This window comes from Phallusia mammillata, chromosome 7, assembly GCF_965637545.1.
Source record: "Phallusia mammillata chromosome 7, kaPhaMamm4.hap1.1, whole genome shotgun sequence".
NCBI classification, from domain to species: Eukaryota; Metazoa; Chordata; class Ascidiacea; order Phlebobranchia; family Ascidiidae; genus Phallusia; species Phallusia mammillata.
The window spans coordinates 2,837,558-2,858,001 of NC_137258.1; the positions used below are offsets into that span (position 1 = coordinate 2,837,558).

General features: G+C 35.5%; 2 protein-coding genes across 2 annotated transcripts; one reads left to right on the forward strand and one right to left on the reverse strand.

The window, feature by feature from the left end:
* Positions 1-5,010: 5,010 nt before the first annotated feature.
* Positions 5,011-17,730, reverse strand: LOC145237299 (transient receptor potential cation channel subfamily V member 6-like). The gene is made up of 17 exons (XM_080100104.1): positions 17,526-17,730; positions 17,112-17,221; positions 16,652-16,779; positions 15,884-16,024; positions 15,341-15,450; positions 14,742-14,878; positions 13,065-13,218; positions 12,357-12,448; positions 11,669-11,810; positions 11,068-11,286; positions 10,434-10,598; positions 10,130-10,308; positions 9,957-10,066; positions 9,576-9,721; positions 8,574-8,708; positions 8,022-8,128; positions 5,011-5,533 (listed from the first exon to the last, which is right to left on the reverse strand). Exons 1-17 carry the CDS (start codon positions 17,625-17,627, stop codon positions 5,515-5,517), a joined length of 2,196 nt encoding a protein of 731 aa, XP_079956230.1. The 5' UTR covers positions 17,628-17,730; the 3' UTR covers positions 5,011-5,514.
* A 411-nt stretch (positions 17,731-18,141) lies between these two features.
* Positions 18,142-20,088, forward strand: LOC145237318 (PHD finger-like domain-containing protein 5A). Its single transcript, XM_080100128.1, has 5 exons — positions 18,142-18,320; positions 18,491-18,514; positions 19,243-19,331; positions 19,596-19,673; positions 19,851-20,088. The coding sequence occupies exons 1-5, from the start codon at positions 18,269-18,271 to the stop codon at positions 19,938-19,940; spliced, it is 333 nt and encodes a 110-aa protein (XP_079956254.1). The 5' UTR covers positions 18,142-18,268; the 3' UTR covers positions 19,941-20,088.
* Positions 20,089-20,444: the final 356 nt, after the last annotated feature.

A 20,444-nucleotide genomic window follows, 5' to 3' on the forward strand; every position in this document is an offset into this window, starting at 1 on the left:
GGTGATGTATTGAATACTTTTATCGGTTATTTTGCAAAGGTTCGGTTTCGGCTGAATAATTTGTTGCGATTCGACCGAAACCGAACATTTTACGAAGCCAAATTTAAAGCGTTAAACGTGTCTTTTACACTTTTTGAAAATACACAATAACTAAAGTTGCGTAAACTACAAAGCATTATCGTTTTGCTCGACACTCTAGACCAGGGGTTCCCAAACTTTTTTGGTCTGTGGCCCAAATGTCTATTTAATAGCGATTCGTGGCCCACCACGTGCTGTAAATTTGGGCACAAACAAAAAAATAACTCAAAAACGGGCGAAATTTTTCAGCAATTTATTTTTAATGAGATACATGCTCCTGAAATTTGGCTACAAGATTCAGAATTCTTTGCAAAAATTACGTTTTTCAAAACAAAGCGCATAACATCTACAGTATTACAAAACAGTAGAATCTATTCAAATGGCTCTGTGGCCCATTGAAAATGTCTTGGTGGCCCACTACTGGACCATGGCCCACAGTTTGGGAACCAGTGCTCTAGACTAAAAGTCATCATAATCATTGTCAGGCCTTGGCAACCTTAAAACCCACAGAAGTAAAATAATATTGAAACACAATTATTCTGCTGTGGTAAGCATTAGTCTTGTCTGGCAGAAAAACTTACGTTTACAAGCCAAAAGAGTAGCGTACGACTTCGCGGGGCCGAATTTATTAGACAAATATTCGAATCGGCCGAACCTAAATTAGCCCGATTCGGTGCGAAATAATTTAGTTTTTGATGTTTCTTTGATGTTTCTTTGCCCAACGACATCTCAAAATGGCGCCCCAGTATGGTTATAACAGAATATTAAAACATTGCTGGGCACAGATTGTATACGTGACATTTGCACCTATACAGTCGTAACGATCTGACATCAAATAACGTTGGGCACCACAGACGCTGTAACATCAGCAGATAATTTTTAATTAAAATCGTACATTGCGTAGAAGATTTGTTTTTCTTAACGGAATTTAGATAAGTATAATTATGTGGTAAACAGAATGCATTGGCATCGAGGACAAATGCGTTCTTCTATAGCCGGGTTACCACCTTCATATCGATTATAAGCAGCATAATTGAATTTTGCTGTATGTCCTAAACAGATAAGGGAAAAGCAATGCCTAATATGGGAAAAGCAATGCCTATACTGTATGAAGACCCGTATATAAGCTTCCGTCTTGCTACATGCAACAGCGTTATCTGTCAAAGATATCATAGACGATGCAAAGTTTTTGACGGTAACAGATCAAAGAAAACCACGCCCTTCTGTCTGACTTTGAGAAATCGTTTTTTTTATCTCAATCCACAAGTCGTAGATGCTATTGCAAGGTTTTGCAGCAGCCTATGTTGTGATTCGCAATGTAGCCTACTGCTTGTTCAAAGGGAAAAAGTTTTTAAAGAAATCTCGTAAATTTGCTTGTTGTATTTGCTGATAAACAGTCAATTTTCTAGGATTGATAACACTTGATGCAGTGTTAAGGTTGCTGAATTAATGTTTAGCTCTTTTTGACGTCAGTATACTCGACGTAAAAACTGTATGTTAATGAAATTTTTTTGACGTTTAAGATATGAATTGTGCAAGGACAATCGTAACACAGCGATTTGCTATATCACGCTGGAACAAGGTCAAGACGAAATAACATCCTTTAATATTTTACACAGAACGTTGTTTAATGGGTTTCATGGGTTGGGTTCGCGCTTCGGCGTTCTTTGGGACCACATATCTTATAAAAACATGTTAATATTTGAATTTTGAAGCAATGGGTTCCACTACTTTGTAAAAATTAAAGAGTATGACGAAGTATTATCGTAATTGGAAAGATAATCAGAAGTGTTTAACAAAAAACAAATAGCCAAAATTTTTCGAGGCTGTAGAAATATTTGTGACCCTAAACCTAATAGTTCGGATGATGTTTTCACAGATGTTTGAACATTGGCCGTTTGTTTATGCAGTGTTTTGAAATTGTTCACTGAACGGCTTTGAACAGCTAGGCTAAAGGTCCCAGACGGGCAGAAATATTGTTTTTACAGTATTTTCTTTCACATATTTTCTGCTTGACTTTTGTTCGTTTACGCCTACCAAAAATGTTCCCCTTTGCAGTCGTGTTAACTCACAGTGCGTGAAACAAATTTTATCAGTCTCTGGTCATATTATATAATTCAGTGTAGCTGCATCCGAAAGAAGCGTTTTAAAGTTATGCTACCACTTTGTTGCTTGACAACGTTTCAACGTTGCGCAGCTATTTCCAACTTGGTGACTATTCCAGTGCAATTGCGTCCCCACGTAACTAAAACAAACTAAATTCAACACAACATAAATTTGTACTCACTTTTAATGGCATCATTTTTGTTGCAGACAAAAACGGACAACAAATAATGCCGACATAGCGTCCGATATACAGTTTACATGGATGATAGAGAAACCACACCTAGCGTCGTGACTGCAAACAACCGGACACAGAATTGGATAGCTTTGGAGTTTGGCAATCTTGCCACTAGTGGCGCAACAGTCTACATTCTCTGTTGCCTGTTGTGTTACGTCACAAGCAAGAAACTCAAGAAATCAAAAGGATTCCTTTGTAAACCGAGACACGAACATTTGTGCATTATATCATCGAGCTTTGTATTAACAAGGACGTTATGCGAAAACGTTGGACTTTATGCAACCACGAATTCATTGTGTCTGGCCTACAAGGTCACATACACAGTAACGTATCATTTAAGCATGATACCGCTTTATTTGCTGCTCTGGAAGCGACAAAGGAAGTTGTATCGACAAAAAACGATACGAAAACTTATTTCCCCATTTTTTCGTTGGATTAGTTGTGTGATTTTTGTCGCTTACGCCCTTTTTTCAATTACCTCAGCCGGTTTTTATTTACACATGTTCAAAGTAAAGGCGTTGTCAAGTGGGTGTGTCCACGATCCTGTTATGTTTAATGCTGATGAAGAGGAGACTCCTTACAGCAAAAGAAAATCTCTCCTCATTGCTTCAGTGGCAATCTTCTTTTCTGTTGGGATCCCACTTTTCCAAGTTATCTTTCTTCTGCTCTTCTTGAATCCGCTCATCAAGCAGTACGACGTTACCGCGTTTTGCTTTTGCAGCAAATCTAGCGGAAGGACTTCAAAGGCGATCTTGCGAGTGATGAAAAGATGCTCCCTATGCACAGCAGTTTGTGTCTTCTCAGATCTTGCCTTGTTTGGTTGCTACTCTTTGGTTTACAACGACGTGTTTTCCGTCAACACCTGGTCATTGCTGGTCAACATCAACGGGACAATGCACAATCTGGTGGTCATTTTGTCTTTTCGACACTGGCGCAGGATTCTGATTCCGTGGCGCAAGAGAAAAAACATTACCCGGACGGATATTAATGCTTGGAATCAGCTTAAACCAATAAGAAACATTGTTGTTAGTGAGGCAACCAATCAACAAGTAGCAACGAGTTGAAATCGACATAACGACGGCCAGGTATCGACCAACCATGAAACGTGCTAGAACAGTGGTTCTCAACCAGTGGGCAATTTACTTTCATTTGTGTCACTACACTCAATTTTACAAGAATAATGGCTTGGGGAGGAATTGAGAAGGAATGTTTTTGTTTTGTTTTTTGTTCTGAACCTATTTTATAGTTGATTTCTTTCTATCTTAAAAATTTACTGGGCCACAGAATTTTTTTGCAATGAAAGTGGGCCACGAAAGAAAAAAGGTTGAGAACCACTGTGCTAGAAGGTTCTTAACAAGCGATAAACGATCTTGAAAAAAATGATTTTGAGGTGGTGCCAATTCGTAATGGCATTAAACCCTATTATGCGTGGTAACACGGTTTCCCCCGAGTGAAATGATGACGAGGAATCAATATGTTGGCCATTCCACAGCAAAACGGACGACCTCAATTGTCAAGATAGAAATAGATAAGATTATTAATTCGTCACACCTGCCATTAAAGCATGTATAATTGTTTTTGGGAAAGTGCAATGAATCATTTGAACAATTATTCGTTTAAATTCTATTTCAATGCCAAGCAATTTTGCTTTTTTGTTCTTTCTATTAAAGATTTTAACTTCTACATAATGTCTTCTTTTTACAAAAAAGAAATGTTTTTTCGTGACTTTGTCAATCTTTTTGCTTATAGCTTGACCTGACAGGTATGCTAGTCAATTTCATTTGCAAAGTAGAAATGAAATCGCCAAATATTGACATTGAGTTTAACAGATTTTCGATACTTAAATACATTTCTATTATTTAAGCCCTTGTCAAATGACGCATTACCTTGTTATAAAAACAGTGAAAATCGATGGACCAGTCATGTGGTGCAGGGGTGCGCAGCGTTTCTCATTGGCGGGTCAAATGCAATTAACATGGTTAGACAGCGGGTCGAACCTTTAATGCTTATATAGCTGCATTGTTGGGTCGCAGAAAACGACACTGGGCGCATTGATCTGCAGAGAAACAAAATAAGAATTGAAATCGCTGACATGCACTTAAATAGTTCACAATTGGCTACACGTACCCTAACATCCATTGTTATTTTAATTTCAAATTAAATTGTCATCTTTTTAGACTTTTAAACAATCTTTTACGTCATAACCAGGTCAAATCTCTTATAAAACTAAGTTAGATAAAATGACATCAGACAATTTTCGACGTTTTTTTGTTTGCACATATTTTAACAGAAAAATATAAAATACTGAAGAAACGTTTCGTCCACCAGGTTGCATATTTAACAAATTTGTCGTTCAACTAGTGTGATGTTAAACAAAATACTTTTTTTTTGAAAGGCTTATAATTTTGCTGACGTTTCGCCCACCACAACGATAGGGTTTCTTCAGAGCAATACAAAAACGGGTATTTTGTCTTGCACCAAATCAGTTTACGATAAATTTGTGAAAAAAATTCAAGCCGCCAGGATTATGGTTACAGCGTATACCACAGGTATCACCCTGTATTTTTACGCGAAGGACAATTAAAACAGCGTACGCACAATGGAATTTTATTGTCAACGCAATATACCTTGAAAACATATACGCAATATAAGAGCCAATTTGGTACTAAAAAGTGTACAGTAATGGACGATATTAGGTCTGTACAAGTCAACATAATATAATAGAAACTGAGATGCAAAATGGTACGTTGTGATGTACAGTGTAAGACGTTATTTAAGGTGTGTACAAGGCGATAATAGACAAATAAAAAAGTAGTGCATATCGTGTGTGCATTCAAAACAATAAGACACCGAAATAGAAAAACTACCGCTTCTCTTTGCAACATGCAATAAACATAACTAAAACGTGATTGACTTGATTAGGACAAGTACGCATTTGAAAACGAACGCCGATTACGGAAGTGCATGGAAAAATATAGAAAAAGTTTCAAGCAATAAGTTCTTTTGCATAAGAGCACAGCAATATATATGTGATCTCGTAATTTAGAGGTATTTGGGTAGAATAGTTAGGTCTTCACAAAAACTCTCAAAGGACTTCATTTCTTTGGTGTGCTTCTGCAAAAACACAAACGTTAAGCCCCTTTCCGTACATTGTGGTACAAAAAAATTTTCAAATGCAAATATGTACTAAAACAATAAACTCTTGTCTTTGGTTTCTACAAACTAATGGAGGGGTCTGCGAAGCCTATAATTGGTCGTGGGTATGAAAGACGCAAGAACACGTGTATGTGTTGAAAGATTGGCTTCAAACAGCGGTTCTTTTCGTGTCATACCCAACCATCATAAAAACCTAATGTTTCTTTTGTATCAGATGTGCATGCGACAAGTTAAATGAATGATGCAATAAAAACGTTTTAAAATGGTTTGCACTAAACGCAACAGTTACTGCCACAGATCGTCTTGGAGGTGTTTTGATTTAAACGAAACAGTAGAAAATCCGGTTAATGCAATTTTTATGAAAGCAGTGACCTTATAGACATGCCATATTGTCCTTATTTCTTAGATTTGTCCTTATTTTGAAGGGCAATGTCTTGGTAAAAATGATTGTCCTTATTTCTAAGAAATGTCCTTGTTTTTAAGTTGAGTCCTTATTTGTAGGGATGGGCCGAGCCGAGCCAGAACCCGAGTACTCGGTACCGAGCATCGCTGTTTTTGATGCTCGGTGCTCGGCCGAGCAGTTGCACAAACTGACCCGAGCGTTAAATTTGCATATTCACGCCCTGCTAACATATGTAACTAGTGTTATAAAGGGTGTCTATGAACTAAAACGAATGATTTTTCAAATGCACTAGATGGTGGAAAACGCGTACTTAATGGGCATGTACAGGTTAATGAAACACCGCCGGTGACGTAAGAGGCCTTGTAGAGCAAAAACGTAGAAAGGGGATTTTTTGTGACGTCATAATGCACCGAGCGTGCTCGGCCGAGCACCGAGCATCTCTCTTTAATGCTCGGTGCTCGACCAAACAGAACACTTGCAGTTTTGGCCCATCCCTAGTCAATTCCCTGCTACAAGTAAAAGTAAACCTAGACCCGAGCTGTCGTGAGATGCACGAAATATTTCTACGAACAAGAAGTTGCTGGAACAGATTATTTCTGGCAAAATACATGGCATGTGATATGTCATGGCTCGTATAAATGCAAAGATTTGTGTTAGTCTATTTTGTTTGGTTAGTTCAAAAGTGTGGATATTGAAATATTTGACCTGAAATAGTGTCACCATGATGACGAATGTGCTCGAAAAACGTGTTGCATCATATGGTATATGATTAATGGAGCCAAATTTTATACGTGGGGTCAGATTCATTGTAGCAGCGAAAAGCGGCAGACACGGATCAGAAGTGCAGGCAAGCTGCTAATACCCATACAATGCACCGTTTTAATTAAACTTTAATGACTCCATTTGGAAATTACGAAATCAATAATTTAAATTTCGATGCTAAATCTGACTTACAGCACATAATTTACGTCAGAAAAATGTCTCAAAGGTAACCACATAATCTTTTAATTCCAAGAGAAATGAACAAGCCAAAGATATTAAAAAAGCGCTGTCATCTTTTCGATGCACAAAAAGCTAATGTAAACCCACTCAGCATGAGTTATATAACTGTGTCGAAATGCACAACCCCTAAAACCCATCACATTTTCCCCACGTTGCCCTTGCATATTTATGCAATATTAATAACTGTATTTTGAAAATGTACGGCATTTCTCTTGTTTTTGGATTACCACTGGGCCGTTCGTTCTAGCATCTTTACCTTATCTTGCAACTTTTCCAATGATGTTATAGATTCATACAATGAAAAAAACCATTAAAAGTTACATACTCAGGGTTCCCGCGCAATTTTCGTTTATAAATTCCATGACTTTTCCAAAACTTTTCAAGAAAAAAAAACCAAATTTCCATAACCTTATTCGAAAAAAAAAATCGAGCAATTCCCATAGTAAAACTAGTAAAGAGGCTTTGGTATATGCAGCCAATTTACCGTACTCGCAACGAATATATATACAAACGTTGGGTAATTTGAAGTTCCTATCTCTATCTGGCATTTTTAGGCGCCAAATTCCATACTTTTTCAAGGACTTTTGCAAAAGTTGGCCTTTTTCAAAACTTTTCCAGGCCTTAAAAATACAAATCTAAATTCAATAACTTTTCCAGGTTTTCCATGCCCGCGGGAACCCTGCATATTCTTTCATTTTTTAGCATTGTACCCATCAACAAAACATGAAACTTTCTGTGTTACTAAATTCAGCAATTTAGCAACAATTAAGACGTTTAAAAACTTAATCCTATTTTTACGTTCATTGACTCAGTGGTCGGCAACCGCCGGTCCGCGACGGGTTCCTCACCGGGCCGTATACTTTTTCAAGTAAAATGCTTAAAACACTATGCCTATGTATCCCAGGGATGATAAACTATATTAAGCATTTTCTTTGCTAAATATTTGTAGTTTCATGAAGGCCGGTCCGCGGTAATTTTTCAAAAATGGTCCGAAGTACAAAAAAGGTTGCCGACCCCTGCATTGATTAACAAAAAACTTACTTAAAATTCCGGACAACAAACCAGCGCTCATCGGATCCTTCGCCGGGCTGAGAGTAACGACTTTGTTTTTGTCTTCGCTTCTCTTTTGGCACTGAACGCTCCATTATCTAAAAAGACAAAAACGACAACGTTGCCACTTGCCGTACTTAAAAAACTCTAATAATACAATTACAAAACAGTAACAAAACAATGCTAAACCGTGAAAATGAACAGTTTCAAATGGATTATGTAACAATATGATATATTTTTTTGCATATAGTGCTGTAAACATGTTCGGATATTTTATTACTTATTTTAAGCATTTACTGCCGTAAAAAGGGATTTCCTAACAAAACATGTAGTGAACCTTGGTTAATCCGGGCCCGTTTGGACGAATAAATTTGTCAAAATTGGGCAAATTTAACCAATAAGTTCGTACAAATTAAGATCCGGTTTAACCGAGGCTTACTGTATTTCTAGGGATCGGTATGTTTGGTCGGTTTTAAGGATCTCATTGACTTGACTAATTATTAAACTTTATTGTTAAAAATTTAAAACCCAACACATTCGTACCAGTACAATTCTGGCCCATTGTCTCTGCCACTCCCACCTCGTCTCAGCAATCACATTGAAAGTGTATCCCATCATTGCAATAAGAACGTTGATTAACAACACGGTGGCTAGTACCATGTAGAACACGAACAAGGTCTGCAAAATATTATACGTTGCAATTTTATCTACGTAGGTCAGTTTGTTCTGTGCAGGTGAGCTATATGTTTAACATTTGAAACGACTCCTCTGCAATTATCGAATAAGCGAATAATTCAGAAGTTTTATAGAAAAATCGGCCAAGTGCTGTTGTCGAATAAAACTACGTTCTTCGTCATTAAATCTACATTTTTCTTCCAACAACAAAGTGCAGACATGCTGTGGTTTTTCTCATTAACATCGGAAAAAAAACAAGATTCCAATTTTTCCGAGCAAATCATCATGAATATTTCCCAGAAAATATTTTTAGACATCTAATCGTATTTCATATTTTTTCACTTCATTTCAGCCCTAATAGTGAATAGCAGCCACAACTTTAAATGCATTGTTGTTATCAAGGTTTATTAGGATGTAACTTTTGGTTTGAATTAAATTTCTAACTAGATTAGTGTCTTGTGTAATACTTTATAAATAAGTCTGTCTGCTGAGATTAATATATTACATGTTTAAACAACATGAAACCGTCATTTTACAGAAATCTTCCTGAACCAACGTGCGCTCAATAGAGACGATTCAAGTTCCGGATAATCTTAACTTAGTAAACTGAATCTTTTAGTTTACTTAAATCAATCTGTGTTTTTCGTTTTACAATGTATTGTAAATATGGAAACAACCGTAACGACATTATTGATAAGGCACATAGGCAACAAAAATATTTTGCTCGAATTAGCTATGTATATTTCAGGCACAACCCTTTTATGATTATGCCTTAGAATTAAAACTACCACTTCGTAAATCTCAAGCGCTCAGTGGCTCCACCATGCGACATAACAATACAATAAAACATTACCGTTAGGTGTCTCTAACCTTGGCAGCGTTGGGGTTGCCAGCGCGGTCAAAATCTTCGTAGAGATCTCCAAATTCTCCCAGTGTAATAACGAACATGCCGAGAATAGACAGACCAGGGTTGGAAAATAATTCATGGTTAACACCGCGAAAAATCACATACATTGCTGTGGAGCGCAGGGTTAGAAATTAGTTGAGAAATTAAAGCCAGTTCTGATTGCAAGGGTAAAAATTATAATATCCATATAGTAGAATAACAAAAGATAATCAAAAACCGAAATGTTTAAACAAACGCTTTTCTGACAATATAAGGGCAGTACACAGCTATTTTTTAAGTGTATTTAAGAATTATTTAAAGACAAACATATATTAGGTGAAAACAACATTCAAATGTTTCCAAACCTTGTGAGAATCCGATAAGAAATATACAATAGATGACGAGAAACCGCAGTAGATCGCCTATCACCATGTTATAGATGGCAATGATGAATGGACCGACCACTTTAAATCCCCTATAATGCAACAACCATAATAAGTACAAGTCTGTAATGCGTAAACAAAGCAAACAAAATTACCTGCAGTAAAACAGCCAGTGTGGAATACAAGTGCAAATCGCTATTGTTAACAACACAGCCTCGGCTTCTACAGCGCAAGTTAGCCTGCACGGCAGCAGGGCTAGCACGAATAACAAGGATATGTAGAAGCTTGCGTTCATAGGGGCCGTGTACATCGTGGACAAAAATGAAAAGATTTTCTGCAAAACAAAATAATTTTTAATATATTCACATCACCCATTATGACGTCAACAAAGTGACGTACCTCCTGAAAATGAAAAACGTTTTTAGTGTGCAGGAACTTATGAAATGGACTGTACCTTACCTCTTTGTATATGTCGTATATAGCCACCACCACATAGCCAATCGCCATCACGTAAACTAGTAACTCCAATACAAAACGAGCAATTTGTTGACCGTCTGTTGCTTTGATCAGATAACATGAGTCAACCAAGGTTCTGACGTTTGTCGAATTGTTTGTGACGTAGACCTACGAAAAATAATGCATGTACGATTTGTTCAACCAATATTGCAGGGAAAGACTGTGCGAATTTCACCCATTTGGGGGTGTTGTGAGGTAAATGTGAGGGTACAAACTATAAACATAAAACTCTCGATTACTCAATGTCACATTTAAAAACTGACCAAATTTCTACATAAATGTACGTTTCAAACAACAAAATTTCACCCATTTTAGAGGGCTAGTTGGGTAAATTTTGGGGTATCAGGTAAAAACTGTAAAATTTCCACCAAATCCTTCAAAGATTTCATGCCAAAAGTGCATGGAGAAACTTCATCGGAGAAAAAAGAAAATTAAACATAGAAATCAAGATGTGTGCCATTTACCAATAATTATAATTCCGAGAATTGTGTTGTTTATGTTGTTCAAGATTGTATTAAAACAAATTAACTAACGTTATAGTCAGATAAATTTAGCACTACAAATCATTTACACGTACCGGTGTTGGTTGCATAAATATGGAAGCCACAAATGCAAAGAAATAGATAAAAAACACCAATCCGTTGACATAAAACTTCAGTTTTCCGTATTGCTTCCACTTTTCATGGAGAAGTTGAAATAAAAGACCGTCCAACATTTCCAAATGTGTTCTTGACTTCTGGTTAAGGATGATGCTCAGTGCACTTTCGGGATCAATTGAACCATCTTTTGGGTCGATCTATAGTTGTAACACATTTATATGCTTTTGACATCAAAAATATTTTGTTTCATAGGAGAAAAAGATTTAAACAAATTGACGTTACAGCAGTATCTGTTATTATGAAATACGCAAAAACTGTACACAGTAAACCTTGGTTAATCCGGTGCCGTTTTGAGCAAAACAATCCGGATTTAGGCGAATAGCGGATTAACCGATGTCGTTTAGTAGTCTTACCACATTTTGTCCGAATTTGGCGAAGATCCGAAATAACCGATTCTGGTTTAACCGGGGTTTACTGTATAACGAATTTAAAAAAAATCCAAAAAAATAAAGACCATCAAGGAATGGCTAGAAAAATTCAACGCGTTCTTGCCTAATTACTAAACTTTAGAACACTTACTGTGTCAACATCGGCCAAGGGGTATTTTGCACACGTCACGGCTCCAAACTCCCACTCAACTTGACGTTTCAATTCGAGGATGTGATCCAACATTTCTTTGTTCGCAAGTTTTGCTGCCAAGGTCAGTGGTGTGAGGTTTTGCCTGTGATGAATGTAAAACGTATCGGTCATAAACTTTAAGTTTTACTTGTTGGGGAAATCTCGTACAATAATCTTAATTAAAACAATTGTAAAACGTTTGTGAAATTGACACACAATACAAAGTACGGCCTCGAAGACGTATTTAGGTATTCGTTTTAATATCATGTTTTATATTTATTTCTAATATTTTAACATTTCTCGTGTGGGCTTGTTACCAATGCATGGTTTTTTGATTAAAATTATATCTTTTGAGATATCTTTTGATATAAGCTACTAGAGCTACCGCATTGTATTGACAAGATGTTGGTTCTAATCCCACCGCGACCAGTAGTGTTTCAATGAGAAAAAAAGTTGCATTAACTTAAAGTCACTAACAAAGGGAAAAATCAAAAAAGATTAAACGGACTTGCAGTAAAAACAGACAGCTCGACGGCGGACTCATTATGAGCATAACGCATTCAGGTGTTGCCCGCCCACTGAGGATAAAAATGAAACAAAGAGTTTAAGTTTTTAAATTTAAACGCAGTTGTTGAGTGGGGAAACTTACAAGTTGCGTTGTTCCAAAATCAATTTTCCAACTTCCACAACTTTCCCGTCGCCATCTACTGTTGTGTGTCGGTAAGCAAAGTTGAACATTTCCTAAAACAAGTTTCGTATAAATAAAGAAAAAATGGCGGATCACAGAGAGGCCCGAACTCAACAAGCAAACAATTTCTGTAGAGCCACGAAAAGTAAAAATTAAACACCTAAATGTCAAACAAAAATTACAACTGGAGGCAGCCACTTTATAGTACTGTACCAGAGTATTTTTTTCATTCCCAGTTTTTCAGAGTTCATCTTTTAAAATCATTAAATGTAATTAAAACTTTTTCACATTGCTAATTTTTTATGATACAACAGTACTAAACACACAACCTACTGCTTTCTGTTTCTTATTAATTAATGTTTAATTCAACCCACACAAACCGACTTTACACCAAAATGTTGGCACACGAAGTCATTACCATTTTTGGAATTTTTTTACGAGTAAGTTAGCAGGTTGCGTTCTAAAGGTTGCTAAGCACTGGATTATGGTATTGTCACAAATTTCTGCTTATTAAAGTTGCGATTTTCAATCCTCATTTACCATCTACCATACAGAAATATGGTCTCGTATTAAAAATGCACCGACCATACTGTCATTTACATTTGGGGCCGTTTGTTGAAACTCAAGTACTGAACACTTTAGTATAGATATCCCGGGAATTTCACATACCTTGTTATTATGGATAACCATCAAATGAAGTACGTTGTTTCCGTTGGTGTCTGCAGCAGTCAGGTCAGCTCCCTTGTCCAGCAACATGCGGAAGGCGTTGATTTGATTTGCACAAGCGGCGAACGAAAGAGGGTATTCCCCCCAGTACAAGAGCCTGCCAAAACACGAAAATACATTTGACGAAAAAAATAAGGTTTTAAACAAAGCAACCATTTAGACATAAAGTAGAAATTAGAATTTTTTTTTTTCAAAACGTGTTTCCAAAAAGAAAATCTGGTCACAATAAAAACATTTAGACTAACAATACAAAACAATATTATTTTTTCAACAGTTACTAGCGGCATTTGCAACTTGTTTTTAAACATTTTGAAAATGATAAGAAATGTTGTGTTAAGAGCAACTTTAGGGTCAGTCTTTTAGGTCTAGGAATTTCCTAGTGAAAGTACGTCCGTAAAAATGTGTTTACTTTTACGTTCGTGACGGTCTTTCGAGTCATTGGTTTTCGGTTTGAGGACAGTGATATTTTAAAGTCAACGGTTAGGAGAAAAATTGTACTGTGTTATAACAGCAGCTTATGTGGATCAGGTGTAATACGAGTTGTATTGAATTTGTTCAGTCTGTCGGAACATTTTATTTTAGAAAATTCTAAGTGCTTTAACATTTAGGATACAAAATTTTCCTTGGTGTGTGGCTTGGGTTACGATAAAAACTTGAAATGATAATTTCCATGCGTAACATGACTGGAATAAATCATTCTCGCAGTATTATGACGTCACACATGCATGATGTAACAATAAACAGTTGTTTTCAAAATATTTTTAATTTTGTGACCAAATGTCGGTCCAATTTGTTGGAAAAAACTCCAATTCTTAGCACCGAAAACTTAGTTTCATTAGCGGACATAAGAGAAGCTTTCGTATTAATACAAGTTATTTAACTACGAAGTTAAATTTGGCTACTACATAGGATTTTACCAACGTACATTTTTTTACAACGCGTAACACAAAAAAGCGAGTCTTAGGTCATTTCTCTGCGGGGGTGAGTCAAAAACTAACATTATTTCACGTTTTCACGGCTTACAGCACAAGCCTATCATCACACAGATGGAACAAAGACATCGCCGCTTTCAAGTCTGTATCTTAAGCCTATTGTGAAAAAACAGACGCACCTTTTTTTCTATTGTTAGGACAAGAATGCGCTTTGCGTGTGTTGTTAAGTGTACATGACAACGCAAAGTCATTTACCCAGCGTAGGGAATCGAATTTTCTCAAAACATTTTAGGGAAACTACATGATTGTACAAAAACGTATGTATGCCTCACTATAAAATTTGGCCAAACAAGTTGTTTTTTGCATATTTCAATTTTGCCATGTTTAGCATTAAGCATTCACGAACAAAATGGTCACTGTGTCTACCATGCAGTGCTTTAATATACAGCATTTGACATCTTTCACGATTAATAATTAAAGAATGAAAACCTTGTAGCATGTAGATGTCACTTGTTTATTTATTATGGTTTCCATGTCTAACTTACTTAAAGCACTTTACAAAGAAAGGAATTGGAATTTTTACATTAAAAACCAGGCCACACTGAATTGACTTTTATGAATTGACTTTATGCTGACACTGACATTAACTGGTGTATTTCTAAGTAGACTAACGGCAAAAAACGATTACCCTTTATAGTTGGTTCTTGGGTCAATTGCGAAGATTTCCGAATCAGTATGATCTCGCCGCGTTCCTTTCTGATCAACAGTCGAGAAAAAACTTCCACAACATCTCTCTTGCAAGTTCAGTGGAACAGTTTCCTTTAGCTGTGCAATATAATATGATTTTAATGCTTTGATACAAAAGATACCTGAATTTAGGTTTGTTGCTATGTTGTAATTTAGGAGAAATAACCAAAATATTGTACTGTACAATTATGATAAATATTTTTGAAGTCAGGTACTAATATCTTTTTAGTTAGAAATACTGAGAAGTCCAATTAATAGCATAAAATTGCTCAATGAATCCATAACTGTAACCTATCATTAGTTGAAAATATCTTTAATTGAGATGAAAAGCTTGTTGCTATTGAGTAGAATTGCCACAATACATTAATGAAATCAAAAATGGCAAAAAGTTAGAGAATGTGGATAAAAACATCCCAAAAACAAATTTAAAACTGCATTTTCCTGTGCATGAAATTAGCATAGCTAATGAGTATCAAATGTTTGTAATCGCTTGTAAATGTAGCATCACTTGTAAGCGTCATTCGCACAATAATTACTCACTACTTCCTGTTGCTTCAACATAAACTGTAACATGTCCATGTCTTCGTTGGCAACTGCCATGTGTACACAATTTTCCCCATAATACTCATCCCCTTGGTATATATCGTGCACTAAATGAAACACAATAATAATTAAGTATGGAGTAAAAAGTAATGTAGGATACCAATACACAAACACAATTTTTTTCTTTGAAAATGAGAAATACTTCAGTAACCTAAAGTAAGCAAATTAGACAGTTGAAACTTTAACAGTTAAAATTTGATTAAAACGCAAATAGTAGAACTTGGTATAGTTAAGCTCAAATAAAAAACAAAAAAGCACCCTGATGAAGGCAACCTGTATAGGACGTCGAAACGTCGGAGTAAAAATATATTTGCCAGAAGAGCTCTATAAACTTGATATTATGCTTGGTAGCAATAGCTTACATAAATAAGGAGGTGATTTAACAACACAATAAGGTACATAAACCAGGTCTGGCTAAAAATGTATCACAAATTTAATTGGACCAAACAGGAAGTTACACCACTTAGACTCGGTACTCACGTAGATTGGGGAAGACATTAATCATTTCCTTGGCAAGGAAATTGTGCAAGTAGTAATTGTTAAGAAAGCAAATGTGAAGCACTGTTTCACCAAGTGGCCCCCGCTTGTTAATGTCCCAGCAGCAGAAACGAGTTCCAGTGCCTGAAAAGCAATAAACGAAGTATATACTTTTGTATGATTACTTACAGATTACAGTACAAGGTTGCTTAATATATCTAAAAGTCCCAAGAATATATGAGTAAAAGGTGACTGAACATTTCTAAGAGTAAATATATACTATATTGAGAATAGTATAGTTTGTATACAAATTTTTTGTCAGACTGATACAATATTTTTTAGATCAACGGATCTATTTTCAATTGCATACACAAGAAATACACAAGAAAATATAATAATAGCCGCAAAAAACAATTTTGAAAAAGTTTGATTAACAGGTAGTATCCATATCAATTTGCCCAAGTTCTTATAAGCACAACCAATATTGTACTGACAAACCAATATGGCTTATAGCAGTTTCTCTAATAAACGCTATTTTGATATATTTTCACCAAATTTGATCACTTTTAAAAGGCTGTAAATCAAGATACAAAATTTAAGTCAAATTATTTATAATTGCTGATTTCAAATTGTCATCATTAAACAGTTACATAAAACAGCAAGGAAATCAAAAAGAAAAACCAACGTCTGACAATTTGTACAATTTAACACTGCTGATGAGATGGAGTTGAATTTAGCACATTAATAAAAACTATAGTGTCAATAACATACCTGTATAATTAAAACCTAGGCCTAGAGAAGAGAGGCTAGCTCTGCTTTGGGATCTCCTTTCCACTATTTCCTTCAGCGGAATATGCTTTCCATTTCCATTGTTGTAAAGATATCCCTGAAGCTGCTCTCTAAATTAGAAAAGTAAAAAGCTGAAATTTTTGAAAAAAAAACATGGCACCACAATAAATTTTCAAAATTCATTTTACTAAAAGTATAACCATAGGGCTAACACATCTCACAAGTCACAACTGACAGACTTCAAAGTGTAACTTGGCTTGATAGTTTAAGTGCCCAATGATCGAAGACATCAATTATACAAGTCAATGTCTGAAAACATCTCAATGCTTTATAAACTAGTTCATTCTAGGTATGAGAAGGCTGTATTTTGGGTTGGAACACTTTACTGTCCAATTTAAGTTTGAATGATATATTTCTATTCTCTTTTAATATAAATTTTCACCTTATTACATCTCTGAGGTGGTCAATGTCTTTGGTTTTGTATGCCTTGGCAGCTTCATCTACCAAAATGCCTTTCCCATTTGTTTTTGCACTGGTTGGTGGCTGCACAAGCTACAAAACAAAACTGCTTCAACATTTGATCCAACAAAAAATACATGCATTTTTCTGTGGTGATTTACAAGGATGATATACAAATTTCAGTGCTTCCCATACATTTCTAATTTATTTTTGTTTTTTAAAGTTTTTTTGTAAACCCTATTCCCAATTTGTTTTCCTTATTAATCTTTGGTTTTAAAGTTAGTACAGCACAGAAAAAAACTAGTGTTGAAACGTCATTTTAATGTCCCACAGCCATAGACAAATAAACTTAACACAGTTTCAAAAACTTAAAAACAGTCGGTTTTTAAATTGTTACCTTAAATATATCGTTTGTACCATAAGCTTGTGCTTTAATATTGGAACTCGCACCCATGCTTTCGTCATTTTGGGGTATGACCTTGGCAAAAACATGCCCCATCTTCTGCTATTCACAATTAACATGTGCAACTGGACGCAAAACAAAACAACCGCGCCTCGCGCAACAACTGACACACTTCAGTGAATTTGTCTAGTAACGGAGATACAATTACGCTGTCGTTACAGGCGCACATTCCTTCTGTTTTCTGAATAAATTGATATGATATCTATGTAAACACTAAAAATACATTTTTTTAATAATTTTATATTAAATTTTATAAGAACACAAAATAAATACTGCAAACAAAGCTAACGAGTTAAATGAGCTCTGATTACTGGGTATTTTATAGAGTTTTGAAAGTTTTTGTGAACGAGAACGATGGTGTCGTTTCTGGCAACTTTAAATGGGTTCTACAAAACATACTATACTTGCGTCGACCGAATATAAAATAACAGCTTACATTTTTAAAATTTTATTGTCTGTTTTAATTTGTTTTGTTTTTTTGTGAAGAATCATAGAAATCATTAAAATAAATTGTTCCATATCTGCGACGAAAAGACGTTTCTCTGATCCGATACAAAAGTTGCACGAGCGGTAAAAAACAACAAACGATTTTCAACGTTTTCGTTGCGTCGATTGTTAGTATTTCAAGTTTCACAACATAAAATTTATCAGTTGCAAAATACAGTCACAGTGTCGTGATGGCAAAGCATCATCCTGATCTAATTTTTTGTCGAAAACAACCTGGAGTTGGTAAGTTTTTTCCGATTTATAATTTGTATTCTATTCGTAAAATGAAACATTTCATTACCAAGGCTAAATCACAAACAAACGAAGTTTTATACATTTGTGTGTAGAAGCTATGTGCCTATTACTCTTAACTTATTATTTGTAACTAACTTTTACAATTATTACTTTTTCAGCTATTGGAAGATTGTGCGAAAAATGTAAGTTGAATTTTATTTTTTGTGAGACTGTGTAAAAGAAAAGCTGATTGTTATTGACCTATAGCTATGTTTATAACTGTTACTGATTGAGTTCTTCACGGTTATAAACACAACACCATGCTTATTTGACAGTAGATCACTTGAAAACAGAAGCAGGCATTGAAGTGAGATCCCATTTATTTACTGAACATGTGGCTTCAGTCACTGGTTTATGCAACCAGTTCCAGTTGTACCCTGTCAGGCCCTTGTGATTATTTGCAATCCTATAGAAACATATCCAAAATGCTTCAAACATCATTCAATTAACACAACCCTTGAGTTATTAACTCATTTTTTTCCAGTGTCCTTGTTGTTTTACCAATCTGTTCAATGTTTATATATCTGAAAAAGTGACAATGCCAATACTTGATGTACTGCCTACTAACTCTAGGGCATATTTTTGAAGTATGCGTCTATTGTTTTTCTAAATATTTTAATGCTCATATTGTTTATTAAGTAAAGGCCAATATTTCAAATTTATTCATTGCCCGTTGTTTTCTGTTTTATTTAATTTTTATGATTGATGTAAGGCGTAAATGTTTCTTCTCATCTCTTTTATTCTGGTTATGCATCACACACTTTAATTTAAAATCTCTTGCCTATGACTTTACTGTCCTTACACTACACAAATTTACTTACTGCTATGTTAAGTATAGCCTGCATTTCAACTAAAATAAATTATTTTGCAGGTGATGGCAAATGTGTGATTTGTGACTCTTATGTGAGACCTTGCACACTTGTTAGAATTTGTGATGAATGCAATTATGGATCATATCAGGTAAACTTTGGACAGCACAAAGTGATAGATGAATCTGGTAGCAACTTAAGTGGTGCTTTTTTGCAAATAGAATTTTTCAAGTGACAATAGGCTGAAGTTATGGTTTCAGTCTGTAATAAAATAGAGTTTGCGATAAACTGGCAGGGTCCGAATTTTCAGTGGTCTATAAAAAAATTATCTAAAAAAGTAATATATATCACAGATTTCTTTTTTGTGTAATTGTGATTTGTAAGCATCAATTTTCATGCAATTTATATATCTTAGGGTCGCTGTGTTATATGTGGTGGACCTGGTGTATCTGATGCATATTATTGCAAGGAATGTACAATGCAAGAAAAAGATGTAAGTAGTTTGTTATTGATCAAAGAAATAAGCTTCACTGTTATATAATATATATAGTTGTTTTTTCCACAAAGTTTTTGTCTGGTTTTTGTCAACTTTTCTTTGTACTTTGATATCTTGTGTAAAACTGAAAAATTATTTAAGTTTTTTGTTAAATACCTGGGTTATTTTTTTCAGAGAGATGGTTGCCCCAAAATTGTGAATTTAGGTAGCGCTAAAACTGATCTATTCTATGAACGGAAGAAATATGGCTTCAAAAAGAGATGATACAAGTGTTGGTGGTCATGTGAAATACAAGGAACCATCAATCTTTGACAAGAAGAACAGATTTTGGAGCATAAGCCTCTGACATACACCAAGTCGCTTGTAAAACTTGTCATTTTTATCGACAATAAAAGTGCTGTCGTGGTTGTAATTGTTTAAGACCACAGAGTCCCGTTTTTTACCTGTGAAAATGCGAAAACGTTCACACAGAAAGTGCAGTTGTTAAGGTTTTCTTGTTAATACACGTTAACTAAAGATGCTGCACATTTCTGCTTCGTAGTAGGGAATTGCCAGTTCGACCACTTAGGTGATCCCCTATTGCGAAGCTGACATGTACAGCATACAAGGCAAGCAACGGTGCTTGTGATTCGACTTTAGGCGGTTTCTCCACTGAGCCTGTGTAACTCGGTTGGTAGAGTCCTGGAAAGACTCATGTCGCGGGTTTGAATCCCACTGCAGGCTGGATTTTTCTAACATGTGCCTTGCCATATGGGAATGCTTGGAAGA

Bases quoted from the DNA above. Each gene is read 5' to 3' on its own strand.
- LOC145237299 (XM_080100104.1), bottom strand. From the start codon at position 17,627: ATGGGGCATGTTTTTGCCAAGGTCATACCCCAAAATGACGAAAGCATG. The intron at 15,451-15,883 runs GTGAGTACCGAG...TGTTTCATTTAG, and splicing joins TAATGTCTTCCCCAATCTAC to TGCACGATATATACCAAGGG. The intron at 10,599-11,067 runs GTACGTGTAAAT...TATTTTTCGTAG, and splicing joins TATTTATGCAACCAACACCG to GTCTACGTCACAAACAATTC.
- LOC145237318 (XM_080100128.1), top strand. From the start codon at position 18,269: ATGGCAAAGCATCATCCTGATCTAATTTTTTGTCGAAAACAACCTGGA. The intron at 18,321-18,490 runs GTAAGTTTTTTC...TTACTTTTTCAG, and splicing joins TCGAAAACAACCTGGAGTTG to CTATTGGAAGATTGTGCGAA. The intron at 19,332-19,595 runs GTAAACTTTGGA...TATATATCTTAG, and splicing joins GCAATTATGGATCATATCAG to GGTCGCTGTGTTATATGTGG.